At 40.7% G+C, this 27,662-nt stretch overlaps 1 protein-coding gene across 3 annotated transcripts in view; it reads left to right on the plus strand.

Moving 5' to 3' along the window:
- The window catches only part of tmem132e (transmembrane protein 132E), a 391,143-nt gene that overhangs the window by 259,655 nt on the left and 103,826 nt on the right, over positions 1–27,662 (plus strand). For 2 of the 3 annotated variants that reach the window (XM_036579859.1, XM_036579861.1), the window contains exons 1-2: positions 5,358–5,936; positions 6,728–7,655. In XM_036579859.1, coding sequence (XP_036435752.1) covers positions 5,867–5,936; positions 6,728–7,655 — 998 coding nt within the window. In that variant the 5' untranslated portion in view covers positions 5,358–5,866. Of the gene's footprint in view, positions 1–5,357; positions 5,937–6,727; positions 7,656–27,662 lie in introns of those variants that run through there. The other variant, XM_036579860.1, reaches the window with a different exon arrangement.

Here is a 27,662-nt window from a genome sequence, read left to right on the forward strand (position 1 = left end):
ATTTCCTCTGCTCTTCAGGCCTTTAGTAGCATTATTTTATGCCATTGCCTGCTGCTTCAATATTCCGTGCAAAACTGTGGTAGCATCCCACAACCTGCTGACTTGAAATTGGTAACTTGTCACGTCGTTGGTGACAGATCTTCTCATTTCATTCCATTCCATTTCCTGAGGAGTGACTTCAGTGAAAGCTCTGATACTGCATGATCTATCAGAATAACCCCACTACCAAGAAAATGACTGAAAAGGCAGTAGAAAGCACATAGCAGACCCTGCAAGGAACACCGTGGCCACTCTGTACAGCTATTTGTGAGACTCTATGTATGAGTCCTATTTTAAAGGCAGGTAAGAAGCTGCATTCTGAGAGTTCCTCTGCTTCCAAGTCCAGTGAGTTTTCAAGTATCGTGTATAATTAAATGCATAAAATGTAAACAGTCATTCAGAGTGGTTGGCTATGAAATGCTCTGTTCTAGAGAAACTTGCCAAGTCAGAATTGTTCACAGTGGTGGTGATGGGAACCAGACGTCCAAAGTGTTTAATGGCTCCAGATGGTACCTCGCAAAAAGCCGTCACACAAGGTGCTTACAAATACATTGCCTGATGCTGGAGACGTTGTTTTTACGATAGTTTTTATATGAGGGTTTGGCCTAGTTTAAAACAATTTATGGTGAGGAAGTACATGGAGGGTGTTGTAGGATAAAATCGTTTCTAAAGAAAACTTGTTTTTTCAGATCTACCACTATTTCACCATCATCAAACTCAGAAGACACATGTAGGTCATTTTGAACAGTAAATAAAATGGCTGGATTTGTGTTGTAGACATCGAGACGTCTGGTTCCTATCACCACCACTGTGAAGAGTCTATAAGGTTCTCTTAATAACCATTTCACATCTAAACCAAGGAATTATGCAGAAATATTTACACGATTCAGTGGAATTCCAGTTTGAGGCTTCTCAGGAAGCTAGCATAGCGTTGTAGGTGGACCGTCTTGTCTTGTGTTTTATTTTCAAGTCTAGTTAAAAATTTAAGCCCTCTTTTCACGAAGGCATGCAGATCACATTCCAGGGTAATAACTGCTACTACGAAGACAAACAGTATATCTAAGGAGCTACATTCCTCAGCTTTCAAGCCATAAAGAATGTGCTGTGCTTGTAGTCTCTCCCATAACAGGGAAAGTCCCATTACTTTTCAAAATTTCCATATAATTAAATGCATAAGATGTAAACAAAGTCATTCATCGTGGTCGGATGTGAAATGATCTGTTCAGGAGAATTTGGTGGTGATAGGAACCAGGTGTCCAAAGTGTTGAATATGAATGAATACCTCGCCTGATGCCTCAGACACTGTTTTACAGTAGTTTTTAGACAGATTTTGATATTAAACGTATATTTTTTAAAAACATTCATGATGGAGAGGTTCATGCAGGCCAACATAGTTCCTAAACTATGTTGTGATTTACCACGATTATCACTTTAAGTGTAAAAACACATGTGGGTCCATTAGTCATTTTGAATGGTAAATAAATTGACTGTGTTTGCATTGTAGATATCATGACCTCTGGTTCCTGTCACCACCATTTTAAGGAAATCTGAATCAGTAAGTTTCTATACAGTGCAACATTTCATATCAAACCACTCTGGGAAGCTTGAGGAAGCTTGCGTATCACTGTAAGTGGGGCATCTCGTCCTGTAATACAACCTTCTGCTTTATTTTAAAGTCCATTTAAAACTTCGCCCTTTGCATCACGACTGCTTTCAAGGCAACCGGATCGCATTCCGAGTTAATAACTGCTATTACAAAGGTGAGCGGTACATCTAAGGAACTCCGCTTCCAAGTAGGAACAGCGTCATTCTCACAGCCACGATGAATGTGCTGTGCTTCCTGTCTCTCACATTAAGGCCTCTGGTATTGATGCGTCTCAGGAAGCGAGTGCTAGCCTCCCTGTTGTTATGCTACACTCATTGATTAAGCTTCATTATTTAGTGGAGGATTTCATTTCCAAGCCCAGAAGGCCTGCTATGACGATAACGGTCGCTGGCCAGTGCCTGTTTCTCATGCTAATCACTTCATTTGCAACTGTTGTTTGTCATGCTAGCTCAGGCCACTGCTCATTCACTAGACCGCGAATCATGGCAACCGCTCCTTGTTAGCGTAGCTGCGGATCAAAAGCGTTTTGCGTGTGGCCTGTGTAAGCCTTCCCAGTTCCCTCCGCAGCGACCCGCCGAGGATTCAGAATTCTTGTCGAGTCATATTTGGCCACTAATGAAATCCTCAGTACTTGACGGAGGCTTTGATCCATGAGGTGCAGTAAGAGATGCGGGGGGGGAAAAAACAGAACCCGATGCACTCTCTCACCCCTTTCCCTGAATAAGCAACTGCTCACGAGTGTTTTGCTGCATTTCAGCATTATTAGTCCTTGTTTTGAAGACAATCCAACGAAATCAAATCTTACTTCAATCTGGCTAATGTAACTATATGTATCTTTGAATTATGAAGATCCATGCCGTTATTTGTGCAAAACGAACGTTGTGCTTTCTGTGACTGCTGTACTGTGATTTACCTTTCACATTGCATTACTTCAATGTTTGATCACTTGCCACATCCCACCCCTCTCGATCGTCTGCCTCCCCTTCATTCGATTTTTCCTCCGTCTATTTCTGCTGGGCACGTTCCAGTACAAGGATCCTAATGGACCCATTCTTCTGCTCTGGTGTTTCTTCATAGAAACGGATTTGAAGAATAACTTATAAATTAGCACAAGCCTCTGATCAGTTTGCAGCGTAATACAAAAAGCAGAAACAAATGATTTCCATTTAAACAATTTCAGGTTAAAGTGATTTGAAAGTGAACAAGAGAATCAGGTCTGTATTCATGGTTTGTCAGTGTCTCCCAGTAATATAAGGGATTTTCTTTCATTGTCTGTTGAGCTTAAGGCAAGAGATAGGCATAGATCGTGTCAATCATTTTTCAGATTTTGGAATAAAATTGCATCTATCTTGCATCTTGATATTGCCACTGTCCCAAGAGAAGGCCAAAATGTTCTTTACTTTTAATGTAAGTATAAGTAATATGATTTTTTTTCCAAGTCATTTTGGACCATTTCTATTTGTCCATTCATCAAGAAATTTTGACAAGGGCAGCTGCTGTGCTCAAGTGATGTATAAAAATGAAAAAAATAGATTTTATTGATAATAAAGAAAATTAAATAATGAAAATGCATGTAAATGAATAATAGAGTAACTAAAATGCATTCTGATTTGATTTGAAATTCAAGCTGATTCACCACAAAAAGCTTAGTATGCTGTTACAGATGTGCAAGTTCACATGAAGTTGAAACGTTTTCAACTTTTGCGCGACACAATTCGGCCAGGTCTCAGTGTGGCCAGTAGGAGAGCGGTTGGTGTGTCTGGTAGTTCCCTCTAACATGGACGAAAGGCTAGTTTTATCAGGGAGAGCCCAACCGTTAAGTACTACATATACCGCAAGTGATGTAAAAGCAGCTTTGGAGTTATAAATTGTTATTTGATTTGATAAAATCAGTGGTTCTTTGAATAAAAGTGTTGATTTTGTTGATGTTTTATCATTCCTCACTAAAATGGTTTTTATATGAGGGAAATAAGGAAGATGATGCAAAATAACTGGGTGTGAAAATGCGACCAACTTCTAAGACTGAACTTAGAAGTAAGTGTGGAAAAATATCCCTGCAGTTTTCTTTAAAAAACTGAAAAGAATGGAACGTATCAAAGGCAAAGTGTGGACACACTAAATGCTGAGAAATATGATATTATATTACATTTTTGAGGCTTCTGTGTAATTTTCTGCTAAATGTGTTGCTGAAAAATAATGGCCATCAACTGCAAATTAAATGAAAAAAAAGGTGACCTCTGACTTCTGCACAGTATTGGATGTGTAGATTATACCTTATTGTTGTTCATATATATATATATATATATATATATATATATATAGCCTCTAGTTAGTGGAAAGTGTGTAGGTGAGATCTCAACTGCTTTTTGTAAAGTGGGCCGTACTGACTCTCATTCAACGATAGCAACCTTTCAGCGGGGGATGGAGTGAGGTATTCCTTTATGCGGAAAAGAGCTACAACAAAGAAAAGAGAGAGACAGAGGAACTCGTCACAATGGAAAGTTTTATTAAACCGTATGGCTGGGTCACATTAACAATACCATGAGGGTGACGTCTTCTTTATTTCCCATAAGGCTCATGGAAGAAGATAGCTTCAAAGAAAAGCCCTGAGGGTCAGCTTGAGCCACATCCATACTCCATGCATATCCTGTAACTTAGCACTGCAGCATCAGACACTCTATTAGACCCAGAGGCCTAATAGGAAGCTGAATGGGGCCGACTTTTGGTTTCATGTTGTAATCCCATCTGTGCACCCACTTTGTTGGAGTGCAAAGCTGCTCTAATGATGGACCCTATATATATATATATATATATATATATTAGCTCCAGGAATCTCACCAGAAGTTTATACCTTCAAGCGGTCAGTATTATTGAAAGGAGCTACTGCAGCAATGGACGTCAATCCACCTGCGTTTTCAAAAGTTACTGGATAGTCGCTCTTCAGCGGCTAATGTATTTGTAATGGATTGGCTTTCCGAAGCATTAGCTCATTCCTTTAGGAGGTATTCATTTCTCGCGCCGCAGTCTACAACTGTGCCAAAGGTGCTGAATCCTCGGCGAGAGTGAAACCCGATCCAGGCATTTACAATCAGTGCGCCTCCATTGAAAGTGAGTAAGATAGTAACCTTCAGCTGCAGAATGGAGCTGACAGCAGCTCAAACCTGAAAGAGGTGTTTACATGCAGGCCATGTTACAAACTTCCTTTGTGGCTGCCTATTAGAAGTGGCACTCTAGCAAATGCCATAACCAGCTAAGGGACGTGAGCGCATCCGCAATGTTGTAATAGGCTTTTTGTTTGCCATTGTGGTGGATTTTCTATTGTTGTGGCCAAGAAAAAGAAAATCATTATTTAGAGAGGGAAAACCCACATATGCAGATCTCTTTCCTCTCTCTTTCTCACTCTGTGCTGTAGAGAAGCCAGTCTCTGGAGTGAGGAGTGCTGTAGGAGTGAATTGCCACCCCTCCCCCCCCTCCTCTGTCACCTTCATTCAAATGTATTTCTCAGAAGTCTTTGGACGGGGAAAGGCGAGGAGAGCTTATTCGTCAATGATCTTTTCTCTAATCCCCTGTTTCTCTCTCTCTCTCACTGCCTGAAGGCGTTCAAGTAATGCAACCCTCCCCCACCACACCCTCGAACTCAGTCGCACACTCACTCACAAGCACGGTGTCTGCTTCAACATGTCCAGTGGGAGAAGATAAATGGAGTAGGGGAGTTTGTAGTCGGGATGGTGTCGATGTCCTGGGAGGCCTGTGCTTTTGCAGGAACTCTTGCTAGGAGCTGAAGTGGTGATTATAGGGCTGGGGCAAGGTGTGGCGAGACAGGGCGGTGTCTGGGCTTTTGTCTCCAGCTAGGAGGAGTGACTAGAGCTGCTAGGAGGAGTCAAGCTCAAGCAGGAGCCACACAGAGAGCAAAGCTGGTTTAGTTTCACAGAGTGACTTATGGTGGACTTTACCATGCTGGAACACAGGGAATGGTGCTTCTCAACAGGCTTCACTCTACCTTCAATGAGATTGTTTTCCCAGGAGTTGTGACATGGATGGATTACAACTAAGGATGTTTTGTCAACTTGGATGACTCTTCAAGGCCTTGTTTTTGGAATACATGTTGTTTCCTGAGTCTCTGAAATCTTTTGGAGATACTTGCTTAATTTTCATGGATATTGGTTTGCGAAAGCCCTGAATGTGTTTCGGCTGAGCTTCCCTGCAAAGCACTGCTGTAATATGGGACATTTTGTTGCTCTACTGGACTGGAAAGACAGGCCGTGGCTCCTATTTCTAGCAGCTCTGATAAGTATGTTGCATTTGTGCTATTTGTTGTGAAAGCAGGCCCCAGCTTTGAACAGATTGCATGCGATAGCTTGCAGGGAACTAACGTAAGATGTTTTTGTTTATGGTCTTCTGCTCATTTTGTGGCCTCAAATAACACCAGGCTGCCTTTGCGCTTGTCCCCTTTTATGGCGGTTTGATATGAGGAATTTTTATCGCGCTGAAAGATTTATAAACCCATTTATGCTTTGGCTAGCTTTTCCTTCAGATACTTGTGGTTTTGTCAAAGTAGCTCACTTTCTCCCAGCCAGGATATGACCAAAGAATTGCACTTGCCGAGTAATTGATTAAGCACGTCGTCTTGGATAGTTTATCTTGGGGGCATGGGATTTAGAAATCAATGCTGTCTCTGTGTACAATATGCTATTGGACAGGCAGATGTGCAGTGTCTAACAAGTGCGTACAACCAGGGAGTATGAATCTCCATTATGCACGGCCTGTTCTGCCCCTTTGTTCAACCTAGCATATTCAGAATATGCATTTATGTCTCATTATCTGAAAGTACAGAAATTGATCTCTCTGGCTGTATTGCTTTCTCTCTCTCTCTCTCTTTGTCTCTGATTTCCAGTTAAGCCAAAGCAAGGATGTGTTCAGTGTATGAGTAACACTCAATCACTTGCTTAAGCACCAATATTTAAGAGTTGTTAACCCTATTTTCTGCTGCTGGAACAATCTCTGACTCAGTGTGATATCCTACATATGTACCTTCCATTTCAGTCTGCAGACATCTGACATTCCTTTTTCTCATCTCTGCAGTTGCAGGTAAAGTTTCCCCCACCAGCTCCGATGCCCTCCTCAGTGCCCCCGCTGCTAGCGCCACCTCCAGCCCTCCAGACATGTACCTCCCTGCCAGCTTCAAGCTTTCCAACACCCAACTGGCCTTCTTCCTCCAAGAGAGCCGAGTCCCAGCCCGGGGTGGCTCTGGAGGCCACCCGCTGCAACGCTCCGAGAGCTTTGTTGTCTTTCAGACCAAGGAGTTACCCTCGGTCAACATCTCGCTGGGTCCTTTCACGCAGGACCAAACGCTCTCCAAAGACCTTCTGCAGCCGTCAAGTCCCTTGGATATCCCAGGAAGGCTGACGGTCAACTGGAAGGTTCGGGCCTTCATTGTCCAGTCCAAAGTCTTTGCAAGCAACCCGGTGGTCCAGGTGCTGTTTTACATTGCAGGCCGGGACTGGGACGACTTCAAGGTCCAGGACAAGCTGCCTTGCGTGAGGCTGCACGCCTTCCGGGATGTTCGGGAGATCAAGACTTCTTGCAGGCTCCAGGGCAATCTGGCTCAGTGCTTGGCCCAGCTGGACCTTCCGCCCACCTGGTTCAACGTCAACGTTGCACCCTTAGGCCGCAGGAAATCCTCAGTGTCAGATGGTCTGGAGATGACCGGGGAGACCCTCCAGGTGGAGCTCTACTACACTCTCCATGATCCGGACAGCAAAGGGGAATGCGGGGAGAGTTACAGCAGGCGAGGAGGAGGGTCAAGGGGAGAGAGCTCATCCCAGCAACCCCTACTTCGGATTGGGAGCATCAGCCTGTACCAGCCGAGTCAAGAGCTGCTGGTGGTGGACAAGCAACTGGACAAGAACCTCTTCTTGCGGCTGCCTGAGAAGCCGCTGAAGCCTGGCGAGATTCTGAGCATCTTTCTGTACTTGGTGCCAAACTCGACAGTGGAACAGTTCACACTCAAGTAAGTCACTTTTCACTTTCCTTATGGCTCTAGAATGGTTTCACGCTGGGAAACTCATTAGCATACGAGTTGTGAACATATGCACACGTGATGGCAACAGTATTCACTAGTACACAAACCACAATGAGCGCCTATTGATTTCTAAGGTAATTCTTATTTCTAAGCTTGTGAGAAATGCAGTATGAAAAGCCCCCACAAACTCCATTCTTTTGAAGGTAAAAATGGATTCCACATAAAGAGTGAGAGGCGTACATTATGGAGGATGCAGATAAATCTCTGCTGGAATGTCAGGTATTAAGAGAAAACGAGGAGGATTCTGCTTTTGAAAGTATAGACATAATGGGTATTAATTGACATCTGCTGGAATTAAATTCCTCAGGAGCTGACCCAGTTCTTGTCGAATTAGAGCTTAGGGGATTCGAGGCATGACTTTGCTTGCCTACCCTGTATATTTCCCATTCGTTTTTCGTCGTCAACATAATGGGGAGGGTTAGGGTTCCTGTGAAGGAAAATTATTATTTAAATCCCTGAAAGAGGCCCGAAAATTAGCTTTCTTTCTCCTTTTTTTTTACTGAGATGAGCGAAATGGAAGGGGGAGGAGGGGTACGATATTAGCTGCTCTCCCAGGCATGTCGACAGAACGCTTCGTAAACACAGCCCCCCTGAACTCCCCCCCAGTCGTAATGGAAACTCGCAGACTTCAATTTAGGAATTCACCGTGAATTAATTAGGCTTCGATAACTCATTAAGCCCAACAGGAGCGGGCGGGTGCCATGATTTATGCTAGCAGGGATAGTTCATTAGTATTATCTGACGAAGTGTGTGTGGATTAAGGTGTGTGTGCGCGCGTGGCGCGTGGGAGTTAGAGGGGTCAGCACACGTGTGCGAATGCCAGTGTCCAGATCTGTCTCTTCAGAACTTTGGAGACTTTTATTGGATTCAGTTCTTGAATCCCAAGGAACTGCCTGACTGCCACAGTTCAGAGATCTTCACTGCCTTTACAGCCTCTTAAGATTCTTAATATAAGGAGATTTTATGACCCCATGCCATCAGAATAGTAAAAATAATCAACTTTATTCATATTGCACTTTTCCTAGGTTAAATGGAGTTCAACAGAAACTGCTTCGCAGATATAAAGCATAATATTACAAGGAGTTGGGTAAAAATGAACAATTGGGTCAGAGGTAAAAGAAAACTAGAACGTTCAGTAAACTGAAACAACTGTAGACAGAACCAATTAAGGGCCGGATTAGAGAACAAGAAATACGATTAGGACTTCATAAAGTATTTACAACACACACACAGCTTGCTTCCTGGACATTTATAGATACAGTCGTGTGCAAAAGTTTGGGCGCCCCAGGGCAAATGCTCCTCTATGGAACACACACTTATGCATATTTTCATGCACAATTACTGTTTCTTTGATGTATTTTTCAATTTGGGGGGGAAAAAACATAATGTGTGAACTTATTTTCCTTTAGAAAAATCAACAAAACAAAGCATTTGACTGGTTTGTTCAAACAACTGTCAGTAAACTCCAGTCAGTATGGACAGCATTGGCATAGATAGACAGACAGACAGACAGACAGATAGACACTTCATTGATCCCGAAGGAAATTTATCAGCCAGTAGCAGCCACACAACACAGGACAGCAATAAGGATATAAACAGTATAACAGGAAGAATAAATATAAAAAAAAATCCTGTATACAAATAGAAGAATACAACAATCTGGAATAATAAGCATTCATGGAATGGAATATTCATCATTGTCTATTATGGAACCTATGGGAAAGTTAGAAACATGTTGAAACATGTTGAAACATGTTGAATGTTGATAAAGCCCTGAAGTCAAGACTTTTAAGCAAAATGTAAGCTTACTAATACCATATGACCTGTTTCAAAAGAGGCCTGAATATATATATATATATATTTTCAGGCATCTTTTATATATATAGGAAGACTGGCTGATGTGAGTTCATTAAACCTTTTCATTATTATTTATCCTACTTTTCTCAAGCATTTCAAAGCTTCAAAACCTGCTGAACCGTGTGAGCTCAGTGAGCTGTTTATATGTTTTACTGCTCAGTATTAATATTAAAAAAGAACCAAAAGCAATATAAATATGTTTATAGAATCTATGGTTTATACAGATGCTAAAAAAAGCAAACAGTGTTATGAACAATATTAGAGTCCTTGTGCTCTGAGCCAACCTTTACTTGTTTATTTAATCCCTGTTCACTCTCTGTAATAATAATAATTTACTGCCGTGCAGTCGCAGGTGACTTTTCTGACAAATTAAGATACTATTAAGATTTTTGATCAGCAAAAATGTTTAGAAGGTGACTGATTCTGTATTTAAAGACACTTGATCACATTTGTTTCAGTATCTCTATACAAAGTTTCATTGTTATGAAACCTTTAATTATTATCAACTAAGTGTTAAATTGAGCTTCTTTGAACTAAAGGGGTTCTTCAACTCAAATGTCTGATTTCTTTAAAGAACCATCCATTGAAAAATTATTTGAGGAACCAAAATGTGGCTCTTCATCACTCCAAAGAAGCCTTTTTGGTATGTTTATTTTTAAAGGAGTCATTTTGGCTGCACATGTTGTATCATGTAGCAAGTTTATGCTGGCTCATCTCACTTCAGTCTTATTTTGTTGTTGAATTGTGAAGTAGACAAAACAACATTTTAGGAATCTTCCTATATAGGCTCAATCCCATTTCACCCCTTGCCCCTACCACTCAGTCCTTAGCCCTCTGTTTTGCGTGTTCACGTCTAGGGTGTCCTGATTTCTGTTGAGATAGAGGGGCAGGGTGAAGTGTTATGGCTAAGTGTTCCTTCAAACGGAGGTTTTTCAGAGGCCCACTCCAAACAGAGTGTTATGAGAAACAAAGAAAAACCAGAAGATGGCTGCATAAGCAACCAAAGAAACCAACAAAAAAAAGTATTTTCTCCATTAAAAAATTATGATAAACACTGTATTATCTGAGATTATTGTCGTTTTCTTTATAACAAGCATCAAAAATTGCTAGTAGTATGCTGATTTGTTGGTAGCTAGCTCGCTAAATTTCCTGTTCCACCTTAAATGGGGCAGCAGTTACATTCAGGCACCTCAGGCATCAGAACTGCTACTCCGTTTAAGGTGGAACGGACAAGAAGTTGGCGAATAGCTGACTTCAGCTTCTTATCACCGAAGAATTAGTGGTGGGTGATGGTAAATAATTGTTGCACCCCCCCCCACCTTGAACTCATTTCATGCCCATAATGTAACTAAAGCCCAGCAGTGAGGAGCTGACCTTTACCTTCCTCTGCTATCACTGCAGACTGGCAGAGCACCACTAGTAGCCTGTTAATGAAGTAAGGCTCTTCTTTATTTGAGGGTCCCATTTCGTAGGGGAACATTTCAACCACTACCCCTTGTAACTCAGTTCCAAAGGGGTAGGGTAAAAATAAGTAATGGGATTGGGCCATAGTCACATGAAAAAGTTTGAGCGCCCCTGGTCAAATTATGTTTTGTTGATTTTTATTTATTTATTTATTTTTTTGCTCATTTTAATACATAATTCCAAAGTTATGGCATATTTACTATTTTATGTTTTATTTTTCTTCAATACGTAAAACAAATAAATAGAAATTGTGGACTCAAATTAGCACAAAAGTGGCAAATTTATCTTTAACTTATTTTCGCTTTAAAAATCAACAAAACGTCATTGAGCTAAAGGGGTGCTCTGAGTGTTGCATACAACTGTAATTATGTATAAACACAAGCTCTAATCCAGAGTAGTTTAGGTTGGTGGTGTTGTAATGTTAGGAGTCTAGCCCAAGAACTTTCATTGGTAAAGCAGCTTTGATATATTAAGGCTTGAAATCTACTAAAAACAACGCAGATTTTCTCCCAAAATATGATAATATACCGTATAAAATGTTTCTCCCACCGTTACTTGTTAGTAAATAGCTGTTTTGTCTTTCTGAAAATCAAGCATTATGCAGAAAATATCCAAAGAAGGCTTAGGTGTTCTCAAACTTTTGATGGGCAGTATAACTGACCTCTCTGACTATTGTACACTGAGCTTTGGTCCAAAGCGGGCCTGTCCGTTTGCCCTGCTAGTGTGGACTGTAAATCTCCCTGACTGCGCTTTTTTCACCCCTTTTTTTTTAATGTGCTCATATTGGAGTCTGTATGTGCCCCGGGTCCGGCGTGGTGGCATTAATCCTCTGCGGAGCGGCCGAGGAGCAATAAAAGCTCCATCAGAAAAAGAGAGAGAAGATGAAAAAAAAAGTCCAAGCTGAGGAGTCCGTGCCAGACGAGGCGAATTAAACACTGCTGCAAGCGAGAGGTTGAGGAGCGCACACCGAAAAAAAGACTATTAAAGATGTAATAAAGAAAATCTTTAAATATGAATTAAGCTGGGCTTAGTGAGCCTCCTTCCCCTGCTGCTTTATTCTCACTTTCAGCCAGTCTTTTGAAGGCCTTGACTGTTTTCATCTGCTTGGGGTCATATCTCAGACAGAGGGAAAGTTAGGCAGCTCTAGAAATACCTGTCATCTTCCATTTCTTATATGTGCTTACTTTGTGTGGGCCATTGATTATTTCAGTAATCGAGGAATACTTTGATTAATTGAGTGATCAGAGTTTTAGGAAAAGGACAAATAATAAAAATAAGGATTTAACTGAACACTAACAAACCAATCATTGCCTTTCAGAGATTCTAAAATATAAAGACTTCAGAACTTAAAGACTTAAAAAAAAGTATATTGTTGCTGACAGGAAGATTGTTTCTCCTTTTTTTTTATGTATTAATTTTATTTTTTACATCTAAAAATATCAGCTTTTACATTGTGTAGACGTTTCATGGTGAGTGGACCAATACAAAAGTTTCAGAATAATGGTTGGAATAAAATCTGGTTATATTAACATTAAAGTGAATGTTTTCTCCAGTGAATTAACTATTTTGGAGACACAAAGTTTTGGTCCAACAGCAAAGATATATAATGCACAAAAATGGCTGCTTTTACTTGAACATCCGTCCATATATTTAATCAATATAGTGCACGTATGTCTGTATATTGACATATGTGTACATATTGGCATCTTTAAATATAGAAAACTGCCCCATTAACAAATATTTAGCTTTGTGTATATTATTACATATATTTTAAAACCTAACAACTACTGTGCGTATATGAACAAATATATTCATACGTTGTTCTTCCAGGTGGAAGGCTTTTGTTGGATTAAAGTGCCAGAACAGTATCAATATGTAACAGGCTTGTACGATATGGACAGAACACTAGTATTGCGATTATATTGTGACATTTCTTGATTAACCAGTACATTACAATATATTACAGTTGCATGAGTGAATCAATAATATCACATGGTTAAAGAGTAAACTATGAAGAGAGACAGTGACATCAGTCGTGTTGAGGTTTTAACTTTTTTCTGTCAAACTGTCAAAATATCATCATTATTGTGGTCAGTTCAGCCTCTTTAGCGCCCTCTCTGGTTAACATCTACTATAGGCGTGCGTGATGTAGATCAGTACTGGAGTACGAATCTGTGTCCCAATATGCAAATTAGTTAACAAATGTTGCCACCCCCTGATGACGACGCCTGCTTCACACTGCACTTAACAAATAAGCCGACTGCCAGAACAAAGGCAAGAGTAGGCAAAGTTGTGGTCAGTCTCTTTTCTAGTGTTAGTTAAGGTCAGCTGTTTGAGAAACTGCGACAGTGATTCACACGATCAATCTGGAAAAATGTGAAAGTGTAATTTGTGTTCTTTTGACTTTTTTCACCTATTTATACTAGAATTTTCCCCTTTACTCGCTGCAATAATGCCAGTTTTCAGTGTTATATTAGCGCCAAGCTAACGAGGGTGAATGTTCACATTCCCACACTGTCTTTAATGTTAGCCTACTTGAACGCAGGATGAGTTTGAATATTGGAATCCTCTGATAAACGTGTCCATACCATCGTTCTGTGTTTTCATTCTGGTGTGTTTCTCTGTAGGTATTTGTGTTGGTGTGCTGAGACTATAAGAAGGGTGAAGGATTTTGTAAAGCATGCATTCATTTCATCAGTATTGTGTGTTAACAGGCTACGTTTGGTCTTTTAGTCGGGACAAAGTAGATAATGAAGTAAAATGTAAAATGTGTAAGGAAAGTTGGCTGACAATCCAATGTCACTGCCACTGGCAAAACATCTACCCACCAACTTTAGCCAGCCTCCACTAGTCAGCTATGGTTATCTGGCTAGCGCTAGCTCTTCAAATTTCCTTGCTAAGGTCAGATGTAATGAATATTGTACTCTTTATTGTTGTCAGAAGTCCTTGTCTTCGTTTTAGGAATTGACGTTATCACGTGTAATCAACTCCATAGATTCCCATCGTTTAGAATCCGAATCAGAGCTCCAAAATTTCTGGAATTGGAAGTGTAAGTTTGTAAGTTTGTGTAAGTTTCGTGATGAATGGACTTAAAGAAACGGCCCAGAATCACTAGGAGGGGAGGGGGGGTGAGTCTGGTTCCATTGACTTACATGAAAAGTAAAGCAAGTCTTTCCTTTCTCCTGTAAATGTATCATTTTGGAGATATGTGACTGGTAAACATTGTAGCTGGTAAGAGGGCTCATTTACATATTTCAGCCTATTCTGCAGTATCAGCATTGTGAAAGCTAATATTACTGATATACTGATTAATAAACCATATATTGTGCAGCCTTAATACTACACTATAATGTGGCGGATGTAAGGAGTTTCTTTTGCTCTTTATAGAATGAGTATATTCTCGTAGCATATGTGCTGCCTAGGTCTGAAATTTGCGTTTCCATGGAAATCTGATCGCGGCAGTAGCCTGTAGCCCCCTTAAAGGGCTTTTTTTATGTCGTAGTTGTCTCCAGCTGTGAAAGACAAGATCCATTACACTCACACGTTAAAGAACTAGTCTCTCCTGCCGTGAATGATTGAGGTGTTGTGTTCGAGCAGTGCAGTGGCAGCATTCGAGGACAGAAAGAGCGAAACATCTAGATTACCAACAAGCATGACAAGATTAATGCTCTGTGAATAATGCGCTGTGAAGGACGAGCTGCTTTACTGTACATACCACACAGCACAAAAGCAACATGCACTGCAGGCCAAGAGGACGGAAGCAAGTAGTGATTTTGAAAGAAACTTCACCCTGATTTCTTTACAGTAGTTCTGATAGGAACCAGGGGTCACTATGTCAACAGTGCAGATATAGCCGCTTTATTCACTGTTCAAAATGACCAGTGAACCAACACATCTGAGCTTTTATATGTGATGTTAATAATGATAAAATAGTGGCAAATCTGAAATGTTTTTTTTGGGCTGTTTTGCTTTACAACAGAAATGTGCTTCTCTGTCTCGCATGAATTTGAAAAATGCTCTGAAAACTGTTATAAAACTGTCTCAGGCATCATAACAGCTTTCTGTGATGTAGCTTATAAAGGCATAAACACTTCAGAGTGGCTTATCGAATTCACATCAAAACACTTGATTCTTTTCATATAATCATTTAATTATGCAGAAATTTAGAAAAATCTGTAGCATTCCCCTTCAATTTTGGATCATTTCTATTGGTCCATTCATTATGAAATATTTATACAGTGTAAAGCGCAGCCTGTGGTTTCAAATGCAGCGTGGGCTGATAGAGTGATAACTGTAGCAGTACTCATCAGTCCTAATTAATAGCATGTTCTACCTGAACTACTACATTTTAAGCTCTTTATCAGAAACACCTACCTTGTATCTATGCTCATTGGCCATTTTATCAGGTACACCTACCCCATATACAACACTGTGCAGAAGTCAGAGACCACGCCTTGTTTGTTTAATATCCAGTCAGAACTGCCAATAAGTACAAGTTATTTCATTTTGTGTGATAGAAAATTACACAGAAGGCTCATCATCTAAATATAATATCACGTTTCAGTGTTTAGTGTGTCCAGTCTTTATCGTTATTACAGCTGCTGTTCTTTTCACTAGAGTTGCTTTTAAGTTTTAAAGAAATCTGCAGGGATATTTTTCCACACCTCCAAAGTTCAGTCTTAAAAGTTGGTTGCATTTTCTGCACTTAGTTGCTCTTAGCAGCTTTACAGTTACTGACTGTAGCTGATCTCATTTCAAATCATTTCAGTTTCTACACCCTCAGTGGAAAGAGACCGCTGTAGAGACCACCGCTGACCAGATGTTGTGTGGATTGTGGCTCATTTTCAGCACAGCAGTGACACTTTAATGGTAGTGGAATGGTAGAGTGGGTTATGCTGGTATGAGCATATCATCTTTTTCCATGTACAGTTTGTGTCCTTCATCAGTGGTCACTTTCTAACCACAGGACTGCTTCATATTTTTGGACTATTCTCAACCCAGCCGTGACATAGAGGTGTTTAAACATCCCTGCAGAGGTCACATAGATTGAAGGCGTAGCTGATGAAATGGTCACTGAGTGTAGATGTACGTGATTGTAATAAACTAGTGATTTAGAGAATATCATGTGATTTGCTGTGTCTCTGCCTGCTTGTTTCTGATTGGCTCCATGGGGGTCCTTTCTACTGCTGACACTCTCTGCTGACCCTTCTGGCCTGGCTTTCAGATCCTATCACCGCTGCCAACTTTCTTTGTCCTTTATTCCCTCTATCCATTCTTCCATTGAGCATTCCACCTGTAAAGTGGCTCTAAACACGCACCCTCTGCTTGGGTTATTTATGTAGGAGCAAGCCGACAGGAAAAACCATTTGACAGTGGACAATGAGAAGACCAGATATCCATTACTGAGGCCTTGGACGCCTAAGCTGCTCACACACACACAGACACACACACCCACACACACATACATTTGTGAAAAGGAAAGAAATAAAACAGCCAGTTCTTTCACAGCTGGCTTCTTTTTACTTAGGGCTTTTGTGGTTTATTATCCCAGTGTCGCGTTTCCGACACCGTTTCAGTAAGATAAAGGTGAAGCTGAAAAAGTGGCCGGTAACATTTAGGAACCTGCTAATCTTAAATTTTAAATGCAGCTTGACATTTCCCTTATTCGAAAGAGAATGCGCTCTCTTATCCTTGCAGAGGCGAAACCGAGCGATTTTCAGGCCCTTGCCATCATCCCCTATCTGCCTTCATTACATGTTCTTGGCCAAACGCAGTGCTTCCCTACATTTACTTTTCTACCCATAGGGATGGTGTGCTCTTTGCGCTCTCCACCAAAGTTTCACATGTTTTTCACACTGAAATCTATCCACTGCATCTGCACCATACGGACCTATTACAGATAATAATGTTGACACATTTTCCTGTATTTGGAAAAGAATAAAAAAGTGTATGTATAATAGAAGAGAATGTGCAGCTTCTCCTGAACCTTTGATTCTGTATACATGGACTTCTAAGTAGTTTTATATAACGTGAGAATTGGAACAGTTGAGTAACAGAGTGACTATAGAAGATTCAACATTCAAGGGTGTCTAGATACTCACTAGTGATATTTGGCCTCCTAGCAGTAACATTATCTGTCTGACGCCCTTCAGCATTAGCCAGCTAGGGGTTAAAACAATTAAATGACCTGCCTCCAAAAATGCACCTCAAAGCATTTATGTGTTTTCAGAAGTTGCTCACCTTCAAGGTACGTCATCAGACGGGGTTTTCGTAGTCTTTAAAAGGGAAAATCTCACTCTCGGGACTGCTGTAGGAGGCAACAAACATGTTTACAACAGGTTATAAACTCACTGGAAACACATTGTTGCTCCACCTTAGTTAAGAGACTCTAACTCATCTTTTGAAGCACACTTAGTGCCATCTTGTAGAGCAGAGGTTCTCAGTTCCAGACCTTCAATCCAGTTGCCTGTCCTGGATTTTGTAACCAGTGGTAGGTGATAGATAGGACCAATCAGTTACATTAGCAGTGCTAACAGTGATTAAAAACTACAGATCTGGAGACTGAAGTCTGAGATGAAGACCTTTGCTCTAAGGCCTGTAACTCACCAAGACCACGTTTCAGGTCTAGCACCAGCTATGTCTGACTGATGATCGGCTTCCGTCAGCTCACCATCGCCTCTCGTCTCCTGTATAAATTTGCACTCGAACACACCATAAAAACTACAGCTGTTACTAACGCTTTACTTAATACGCCTGCGCAAAAGTGAGGAATTCTCAACAGCAGGAGTTGGCAATAGTGTAAAAGTGCAAAACTGCAGCATAAAAACTTTGAATGTGAACTTTGAACTTTGAAAATAGTCAAAAAGCCCAATCCTAGTGCTAAAACTTTGCTACTTACACTGGCTTTGAGAAACAAGGCTGTGCTCTGTGTGTCCTCTTGAGATTTTTGTTTTCTTGTGTTGCTTTCTTTCTTGCTTTTGTTTCACTCCTTGGTCACCCATCCTCACCACTGACCACCAATGATGATTTAGCATGCAACAAAAAGCATAGACAAGGACAGACTAGAGCCAACGGTGCCATACACACCGCGCTGACTATGAGTGACGGTTGGCCTTCGATGCTCATCAGCGGCCTGGTGGTGTCTGATCTGCTTGGTGTGTCCCAGACCTGTCTTTTCAGAGCCGCTCTTGGCTAGATACCTTTGGGTGACCACTCTCAACCTAGACACTGATGTGTGAAAACCCCAGCAACACAGCGACATACAGTTTAGTCATGTTCCAGAGAGAGGTGAATGTAGTATTAGGAGTCTTGCATGAATACTCTTATTATTATTCCGTAGTATAGTTGCCCAAGCAGGGAATCGAACCCCAGTCTGCAATGTGAAGAGCAGTGTTACCAACTAGGCTTTGTTAAGTACCCTATGGTATTGAAAGTGGTCTATAATGAGTTTTGAACCAATACCTTCACATGTACATGTAAATAGCAGACCTGTGAAGTAAGTGTTTCTAATAAAGTGGCCATACAAGGTAGATGGTTAAAAAAAAAAAAGTGGATGGTGGAAAAAGAAAATAATAAAATAAATTTATCCAATTAGTTGACCAAGAATGGTACATCTAGTTGGTCGACTTGTTGATATAGGGATAGTAAAGGGAAAAGTTTTGAATTACTTTTCAGTGGAACCTAAAAGCAATACCCAGGTGCTGATATTGCCACGCAACAGCGAGCTAGCATCCACGGAACACTATGGTCTACTTAACAACTCCATTTGCTCAAGAAAGACAGATGTCTTTTCCTCCAAGAAGTGTATCATTACACCAAATTGGTCTTGCCATCCCATTCCGTCAAAGTCAATTGCCTTATTTCGGCACGTTAGTGAGGGATTTCTTGCTTTTTTAGCGAGGAAGAGTCTTGGGCTGCTAGCCTTGCACTAAAACATCCCAATTATTGCCCTACTTTCCACACTGTTTTGAAACACATGTCTAAATTGACCTTGTGGATTTATCTCGGCGCACAATAACAAAGGAATGGGAGGGGGAAAGTGGAGGGGAAGGAAGCTGTTTAGTTCCGCTACCCGACACCGTTTCAAACACACAGCCGTGGGCGGTCGGCTGGGGTTTCCCCTCACGTACTTTTCGGCATGTAATGATATACCTGGGAACGTGTGTGTGCAGTTCAAATGGCCGTCAACACCTGCAGAGAAGTCTTAATAACAAGGGCTGTGTGAAGCCTGCAGCTGGAGGCAGTCGCCAGGGTGTTTATTGATGCTGCCGCTGTGCTACTGTATGCTTAAGATTTAGCCTTTGATTCCTGAGCTTGTTTTTATTAATTATTAACATTGATTTTTTTTCCTCTTTCGAGCGTGACGCTATCCCACTGTTGAGACAACTTCCTGATTTTGTTTCAAATTCGGTCCAAACATGTACGCTGATGGCTTTTTGCAGTTACACTGATTGTCCAGAGCATTGCTAATTGCTGATTAAATCGCATCACAGTGGTTCCAGTGAATCGGAAAACTTCTGCTGAGCGCTGGCCAAAACAAACCATCCACTCCATTCTGTTCCGGTTTGGAATGGAGACATGATGCTTTTAGGCAAAGCAGACAAGGGTTTTACATAGTGCCAAAAAGGGTTCTTTGACTTGTAACAATAGTGGAACGCTTTTTGGTGCTACATAGAACCATTTTAACAGAACCATACACAACAGGTTTGTTGTGTAGAGGAGAGAAGAGCCATTTAACCATATAAAGAACTATTTATGCATCCAGAAAGTTACTCAAGTTCCATCTACAACCGTATGCAAGAGTTTGAACACCTTTGGTCAAATTACATGTTTTGAGTTTAACACTGGGGAAAAAAAATAAAACATACAGTATAAAATGTGCCATTACTTTTGCACAGGCCACATTCTATGTGTTATTTTTTCCCACCATGTTCAAATCAGCAGACAAACATTAGCAACATGAACTCTCACAAACAACTACAGATTTGGTGCTCTAATTTCAACCAAATCTGGCCAATTTGTTGCTTAGGGGCAACAAATAGGGGCAATTGCTTTTCACACAAATGATTCACACGTTCACTATCTTTGCTTCTTAAATAAATTAACCATTTTGAAATGTTTTTATAATTATAAGTAAAATAATAGTTTAAAAATTGTCTTCGTTTAAAGATCTAAAAACAATCACTGTGACAAATGCAGTAATAGAGAAAATCAATAAGGGGCAAATACTTTTGAGCAGCCCCCCCCCCCTTCCCAAAAAGGCAAACATTCAAACTTATCAAGGATGCAGAACCATCAACTGCTGTCCCATTTCATCCTTCCCAATAATAAATGAACAGTTATACCCTTGATCATCCTGTAAGCCCCCTTTTAAACCCTCCTTTCAACCTGAGATACACATTCCCTCATCCAGTTGGTTCCACTGTATATTCCACTGTGAGCATCAAAGTAAGCCGGGATTTTCTGTGTTTTCACACTCAGCCATCCATCTATTGATCATAAATCTTTCTGAACTATTGCGGATGATGGATGGGTTTATTGGCATCTAATGGGGATTCCCAGAAGAATAGAAATGTTTGAGTTGGGGGGCAGGGCTTCCCAAAATGAGGTAAATGTTTTAGTAGGGGGTGGCCTTTCATTTTTGTAAATTATTAGAATGATTAATGATTAATTATTATTAGAAAGGTCTTTGTGTTATCATCTCTATCTTTAAATACATGCGCTTTATCAGCTGGTGCAGTATTAACCGATATATCGGTCGAGGCTTATTCCCTATTGCCTTGTTTGCCTTGACTCCCCAGAGCTATTTTATTGACACGCTTTTGCTCTTGCGTCCTCGTATAAATCGATAAAGCCTCCGCTTCTCCCCCCTGCCCTTGCTCCCCAAATCCTTAGAGCTTTTTGTGCCACCGGCCTCGCTTTATACCTCCCCCATACCCCAACCTGTTTTTGTCAGGATCAATCCCAAGAGAAGTCACAGAACACAAAAACAGAGAATGGCTGTCAGGACCAATTGTGAAATCCAATCCTGTCCTCACAGCGTTTGGTGGGAGCCCAAACCGTCGGCAATGTCACACTCAACCATCCATCGTTGTTACAATCATTTTTTCTTCCGGTCTGTTGATGCAAAAACAAACGCGGCCTGGTCAGGTGGCGCTAAGCTGGCATGGCTGGAGGCCCTTGCCTGCATGTGCAATGCTATGCCAGCATGGGATGCCTGCTGGCTGAGCTGCCCCATCGTGCGGCATTCAGGGAAATGGACTCTGCAAGTGAACGATCTTACGCAGTCATGAATTGGCATGGTGTGTGTGTGTGTGTGTGTGAGTGTTTGTATGTGTGTGTCTACAGCAGATGGCTAAAGCGGGGCTTTGTGTACGCACTGATGAATATAAATGCATTTCAGTGCGTTTTGTTCACGAGCCGTTTCTGGCTCGGACTGCGGCAAGTGGCTATTGACATCAGTCACAACTCTCAACACTGTCAGGAGCTTATATAGAGACACAGCGAGCCAGAGGATTCTCATTGCGACTTTACAAATGCCAGCAGTTGAGTGGCTATGCGGTTGCCTCTGCTATGCTAAGTGAACAAATGACATTGAGCCAGGCTGTCTGAATAGGCCCATTGAGTCGCAGTCAAAAGTTTGGAGGTACCAGCTCATGAAGAGTTTATAAGGTTAGGGCCGTTTTACTGTACAGAGTTTCTTCTACTGTATAATAGGCCAAGCAGTTTAAATGAGAGGATGTGACATGGTGGGCTAATGTGTTTGCTTCAGCTTGGTTTTTATGTGGTATGCGCTCATTTTTTTTTGGCCAAAATAAAATTGTTAATATGTTTTCAAATGTAAAGATGCACTAATTCTGATCCCCTCTTACATGGATCCAGTCATTGATATAGAAGTGTTATATAGCAGTGTGAGGCTGAGGCAAGCTGGCTTGTGCTGGAGGAGCAGCACCTAACTTGGCTTTAGTCTTCTAGTGTCTAGTCTCCAATGTCAGAGTGGGTAATCGGGAGAGTTGGGAGATTTCTCAGTGGGCTGATTATTTTGAGCTAATGTATAAACACATGTACGCACAAGAACTCTCTAACAATCTATAAATGTTCTGTCTGTATATTTATTGAATAATTGTAGCAATAATAGGCATCAAGCCAGCGGCCCCCACCTCAAGTGGTACAACCCTGTACAGTGGCTAGAGATTAGATGAAGCTAAAGTGAGCTTCTTATTCTCGTTTACCATTCCACCTTAAAGCATGTAGCTGTTACATTCAGACACCTGTAGCGTCTAAATGCTTACTATTTAAGGTGGAATGGAACTTTGAATAAGAAGCTAACATCATCCTCAAGAGATTCACATATCAACTTCAGCACGACAGTGTGAATCTGTCATTGGCTGTCAAGACAGACAAAAAAAGACAGCTGACTGTTTTGCATTAACAGTGTTTTTATATGTAAATCATGAAGATGGACAACAGTGGCAAGAACTACAAAAAAACCTAAGATGACGTTGAGAAGACAACTGAAAAAAAAAACTTGTTAAGGAGGATGAGGACATATCCAAGCAAGTGGGCAGTGAGAAATGCTAAACCTTAACCTGCTTAGTTAACTTACTTAGCTAGCATTAGTATGTAGCTGATTGACTATAGCATTCTTCAATTCCTGATAATCAAAAGCAGATATTTTTGGGCTTAACTTTTGCATGTTTTTGCATGTTTTTTTTTCATTGTTAAAATTCATTGTGCATTGAAATGTGTTCTCTGTAGAGGATGTATTCGCATATTTTCACTTAGAGACATATCATTGACCCAGACTTTGCATACAACTGCAGAAACTCACGTATGGGTTCACTGGTTGTTTTCCCATAGTAAGTAAAGTGGCTATATTGTTGTGGATGTTGCGACTCCTGGTTTCTGTCACCACCAATGTAGTGAAATCTGAGTCAGCACGTTTCTCTACAATTAATCAGTTTTGCATCGGAGCACTGTGAACGAATGCTCACGTCTCAGTGAATGAGTTTTGGAAGCTGGTAGATCAACACTGTCTTTAAAATGATGATACAGAATATAGAATATCAATATAGAAATATGTGAAAATATACATTCATGTGTGCAGACTTTTGACTGCTATATATATATATATATATATATATATATATATGTGTGTGTATGTGTGTATACATATATATGTGTATATATATGTATGTGTATGCGTGTATATATGTATGTATGTATTTATGTATGTATGTATAAGGCCACATTTTATGTCATATATGTGTGTTCTCATATTTTCACTTAGGAAATCATCAAAACGTCATTTGACCAGGAATATTTAAACTTTTGCATATCACTATATACACATAAATTAAAAATAGAAGTAAAATACAAAATCCCCTCTGCGACAATCTCAGGCCTGTGCTCGGCTCAAAATACATTTATTTTAAAGTGCTTTCATTAGGGGTCCATGCACTTTTTTCTTCTCTGCTTATAATAGCAAAGGGTGTAGGTTGTAGTTAAACAGTCCTGAAAGTAGGGGGTGCTACAACAACCCTTATGTCCCCCTCCTATCCCGCATCCCTGCAGTTGAACCCGAGCTGATTCCAGAAGAGCGGAGTGCCCGGCTGGTAAAAGTCAGAAATTCGGTCGGTTAGTGGAGCTAAAGAGGAAGTAATGGGAGCACATTAGCGTAATTACCTTGACACTGACGTACCGTCCCTCAGTCTGAAAAGGCGGTCCGGCCAGAAGCTTCTCCGGCGTGGGCACACGCGTACACACACTCACCGGGGGAGGCTTGCCTGGGGCCTGGAGATAAGGCATCCTTGTTTGCAGCTGTGCCAACTGAGGAGGCCTGCGCCCTAAACACAGGACACAACACACACACACACACACCGTGCCCACTCTCACACACACGCTAACCGCGATGACGGACAGTGCACACACAAATCCTTTAAAGGAGGCTTACTGTGACAAAAAGACCAAAGTGCCGTTTATTACACCTCAAAGCCTTTTAAGGAAAGTACAGGCGCACACGCTCACTCATCCCGCACTCACCAGGCAACAGCGAGAAAATAGAGGGAATATCTTCAAAGCAAACAGGCTGTCAAAATGACAGAAAATTACGCCTCTGAGGGTGCAACCAGGCCACACACTCGCACAACCACTGCCCAACAAAAGCTTATTGTATAGCCCTCTCGCTCCGAAACTTAAAATGTATGCACTTATTCTACAGCCGCGGTGCAAAGTGGTCAGAAAGGTCCAGTCCTTTTGGACCTGATGTATGGCCTCTGGATCTTGAAGTCTTCTAGAGCAGTGAATGTGAAGCAAGAACCACAGTGTCATCTAGCTATATCTCTCTCTCTGACTCTCTCTATGAAGGTTATGTTACAGACCTCTGTGGTCAACGTCACGCCCATATTAGGAGCTGTTTTTCTCTATGGGAAAATTAACAGGAAACCTCTGCTTTTGCCCCCAGTGCTCTAAACCTGATTAGCTGCTAGGTTAGAGGTAAATGAGGTGGAGTGATACTTAAACCTGCATCATGTAACATTTATTATTTTATTTTTTTTGTTAAACTGAAAGAAATATCATTACTCAATCAGGAAAAACACGCTAAAGTATGGTGTGCTGCAGCAAGCTGCCCTGTAAAGCCTGAAATAATTTAAAAGTCAGAGACGTTGAATTGGTTTTCTCTGGAGTTTGGATACCGTTATACATCTTTACATATTAATCACACTCACAGGCTCAAAAAGAAGGTCCGGCTCGATGTTTGGGTCTCAGGCAAAATCAACATTGTACTGATAAAGATATAACAATATTAGGTAATTTACTTATATCCTCGAAAGATTTTGACTGGGTTCTTTTTGAGCACTATTTCAACACACTCGCAATCAGCAGATTCATCCGCTCGGGGAAGGGTTCCAAAGCACAACCTACGTTAAAAAAATGTTCGGTAACACTTTCTATGACTGTCACGTTTGTAAGCATCTATAAACACATTTATAACATGTTATAATGCCTTCATATGGCATTATAAACATGATTATAAACATTTATAAAAATGAATTACACTGGATTACACTTTATAGCCATGTTTATTATACATTATGAATTGTTAATATAATGCATTATAAATAGTGTTGATAACATGTTATACTGTCAGTGCCAAAGAAGTCAGTCCCAACTTGGAGAGTGCAAAGTAAAGACAAATACCAAGCTAACGGTGGTGTACATTGACTTTCCCACATTGGGTAAAGCACTGATGGCAGCACTAGTTTAAACTCTGTCATTTGAAGCCTGTAATGTTTTAGTGTTTCAGTAAATCCTTCAGTAAATACTTCAACTTGAAGCCTCACTCTTAACACTGGAGGAGGCTTTAGTACAGTACGCTTCACTTTACTTAGAGCGGACAAATACCACTTATGAGCTCTTATAATTTGTTATGAACAGTACTTATAATGTATTATGTTAACAATTCATAATGCATAATAAGCATGGCTATAACATGTAATGCATTTTTATAAATATTTATAGCCATGTTTATAATGCCTGATGAATGCATTATAACATGTTAGGAATGTGTTTATAGATGCTTACAAAGGTGACATTCATAGAAAGTGTTACCAAATGTTCTTCCACACGTTGCGTGCAATTACACATTTCCACCAGAGAGGTCTCCAAGTAAGACTCTAGTCTTAAGAAGTAAGAAGCTAGTAACCTTAGCTGAGGTTACAGACGATCAGCATTTGTCTATTTATCCAAAAGGCTTTAATGTAAGCTACTGTGCCTTTTTTTCCGGTCTGGCTCTAAATTTAATTTAATGCAGTAATGGCAAAATGCTGAGTGGAGCACTGGGAAGCGCAGAGAAATTGAACAGAGCTTGAGTACCATTGCATGGCGACACCGAATGTTGGGCTGGAACGTGAACCTTCATTAAAAACAACGGTTCTGAATTTTGGGCGCTGCACGGTGCGGCGTGTCTGGCGCGCAATGGCCTTATCTATCTCAAATTGTCCGGCTAACGCCTGCCTGGACCACATGTTTTAATCTGAGCTCAGGCTGAAGAAGACCTTAGTCAGACCATAACAGTTGTGTTTGTGGTATGAATCATGTCGTTTGTATGGTCATAGCTTAGTTAGACCAGCATCCTGTCTCTTCATCATGCACAAATAATTGTACATGTACCTTCAGAGGTATCAGTCAGCCTTCACTCTCTCACTTTTGCTTTGTTACTGGCTCTCTCATCCGCTGCCCCCTCCGTGGACTCAGAGGCGGAAAGGCCGGATGCAGTCGTTTTTTGAGCCTGTTCAAAGCTCCAGTTGAAACGGACGTAATAGTGGGATGTGCCTTTTATTGACTGATTACAAAACTCAAAGTCCACATCTCTCTCTCTCCCTCTCTCTCTCTTCCTCGCTTGCTCCATTTTCTTTATTCTTTCTTGGTATTGAGCTTAATTGAATTTAACAAATAAAAGACCATAGAGGTTGTATTACGGCGACTGTAATCAAATGTCTCGGTCTGAATGTGTTGCGCTGATAAATTTGGCTGCACTGAATTAGGATGAGGAGATAAAGAGGACAAATTATTACATTTTTTCATTCAAATTATAACATCAACAAACCCCTTTGTTTTCCAAAAATAAAGTGGATCAAGGACGGTCACAATGCTTTTTCTCCATCTCTTGGATCTTTGGTCGCAGCTGTTGGCCACTGTGTCAGTTTATCATGTGCATATTCAGTTCTGCAGTGCGTCTCACTAAGATCTTCAGCTGATAGTTATATAATCACGGGAGCGTGGGACGAGTGCCTGCCTCTGAAATCTAAGAAATCTTATAGTTTACATTATACAGTGACCAATGTAAGAGGTCCCTCTACTTTATAGGTTCCCTATATAGCCCATCTATATCATTGTCAACTCCCCTCTATCTCATTCATCATTGTTTCTGACCAGAGCTGGAATGAGAATTGCTGGGGTTTTCAAAAAAAAAAAGGACAATAAATCAAAAGCATTTTACATTAAATAAACTCGATATAATTAGTACAGTACATAGGCGTCCTCGACTACAGAGAGCAGTTGGTTTTCCAAGGAAATAAACTCCTTTATTTTTTAGTTCTGCTTTGCTTTTTGACTCCTTCGATTGTGAAGTCACTGTCAGGTTTTCAAGTCAAACCTGCAATTTCTGCAAAGTTCTTGGGACTTGGACCTCCTCTTGACACTTGGCATGAACAGTAACAACACATTGTTTATCTGATCTCCCTCATACAAAGCATAAAATAGTTGCACATGGCCGATATTTTCATTGTTAGTCTGCTGCTGCTCCAGTTGTTTGAACGTGTCTGTGCATAGGACAGTGAAGTAAACAAACAGTGTTTTTAATTACTATTTCTCATTTTCATTGCCATTAAAATTTTTTATAAATTGTTTGGATTTTGGCAGGTTGGAGGACAATTTAGTCTGTCAAAATTTTAGGCCATTTTTTTCTTTTAGCCAAGAACCAAAAGTGCCGTGTCCAGCGAAAAAAATACCAGTAGCCAAACTTTTGGTGCATCCCAATTTGAGAGAGTTCTCACAATGTAGATTTTTGACTGTTATCAGAAAGGGGTGCATTTCGCTGAGTAACCTGCCTAC

Source organism: Colossoma macropomum, unplaced genomic scaffold, assembly GCF_904425465.1.
Source record: "Colossoma macropomum unplaced genomic scaffold, Colossoma_macropomum, whole genome shotgun sequence".
Lineage (NCBI taxonomy): Eukaryota > Metazoa > Chordata > Actinopteri > Characiformes > Serrasalmidae > Colossoma > Colossoma macropomum.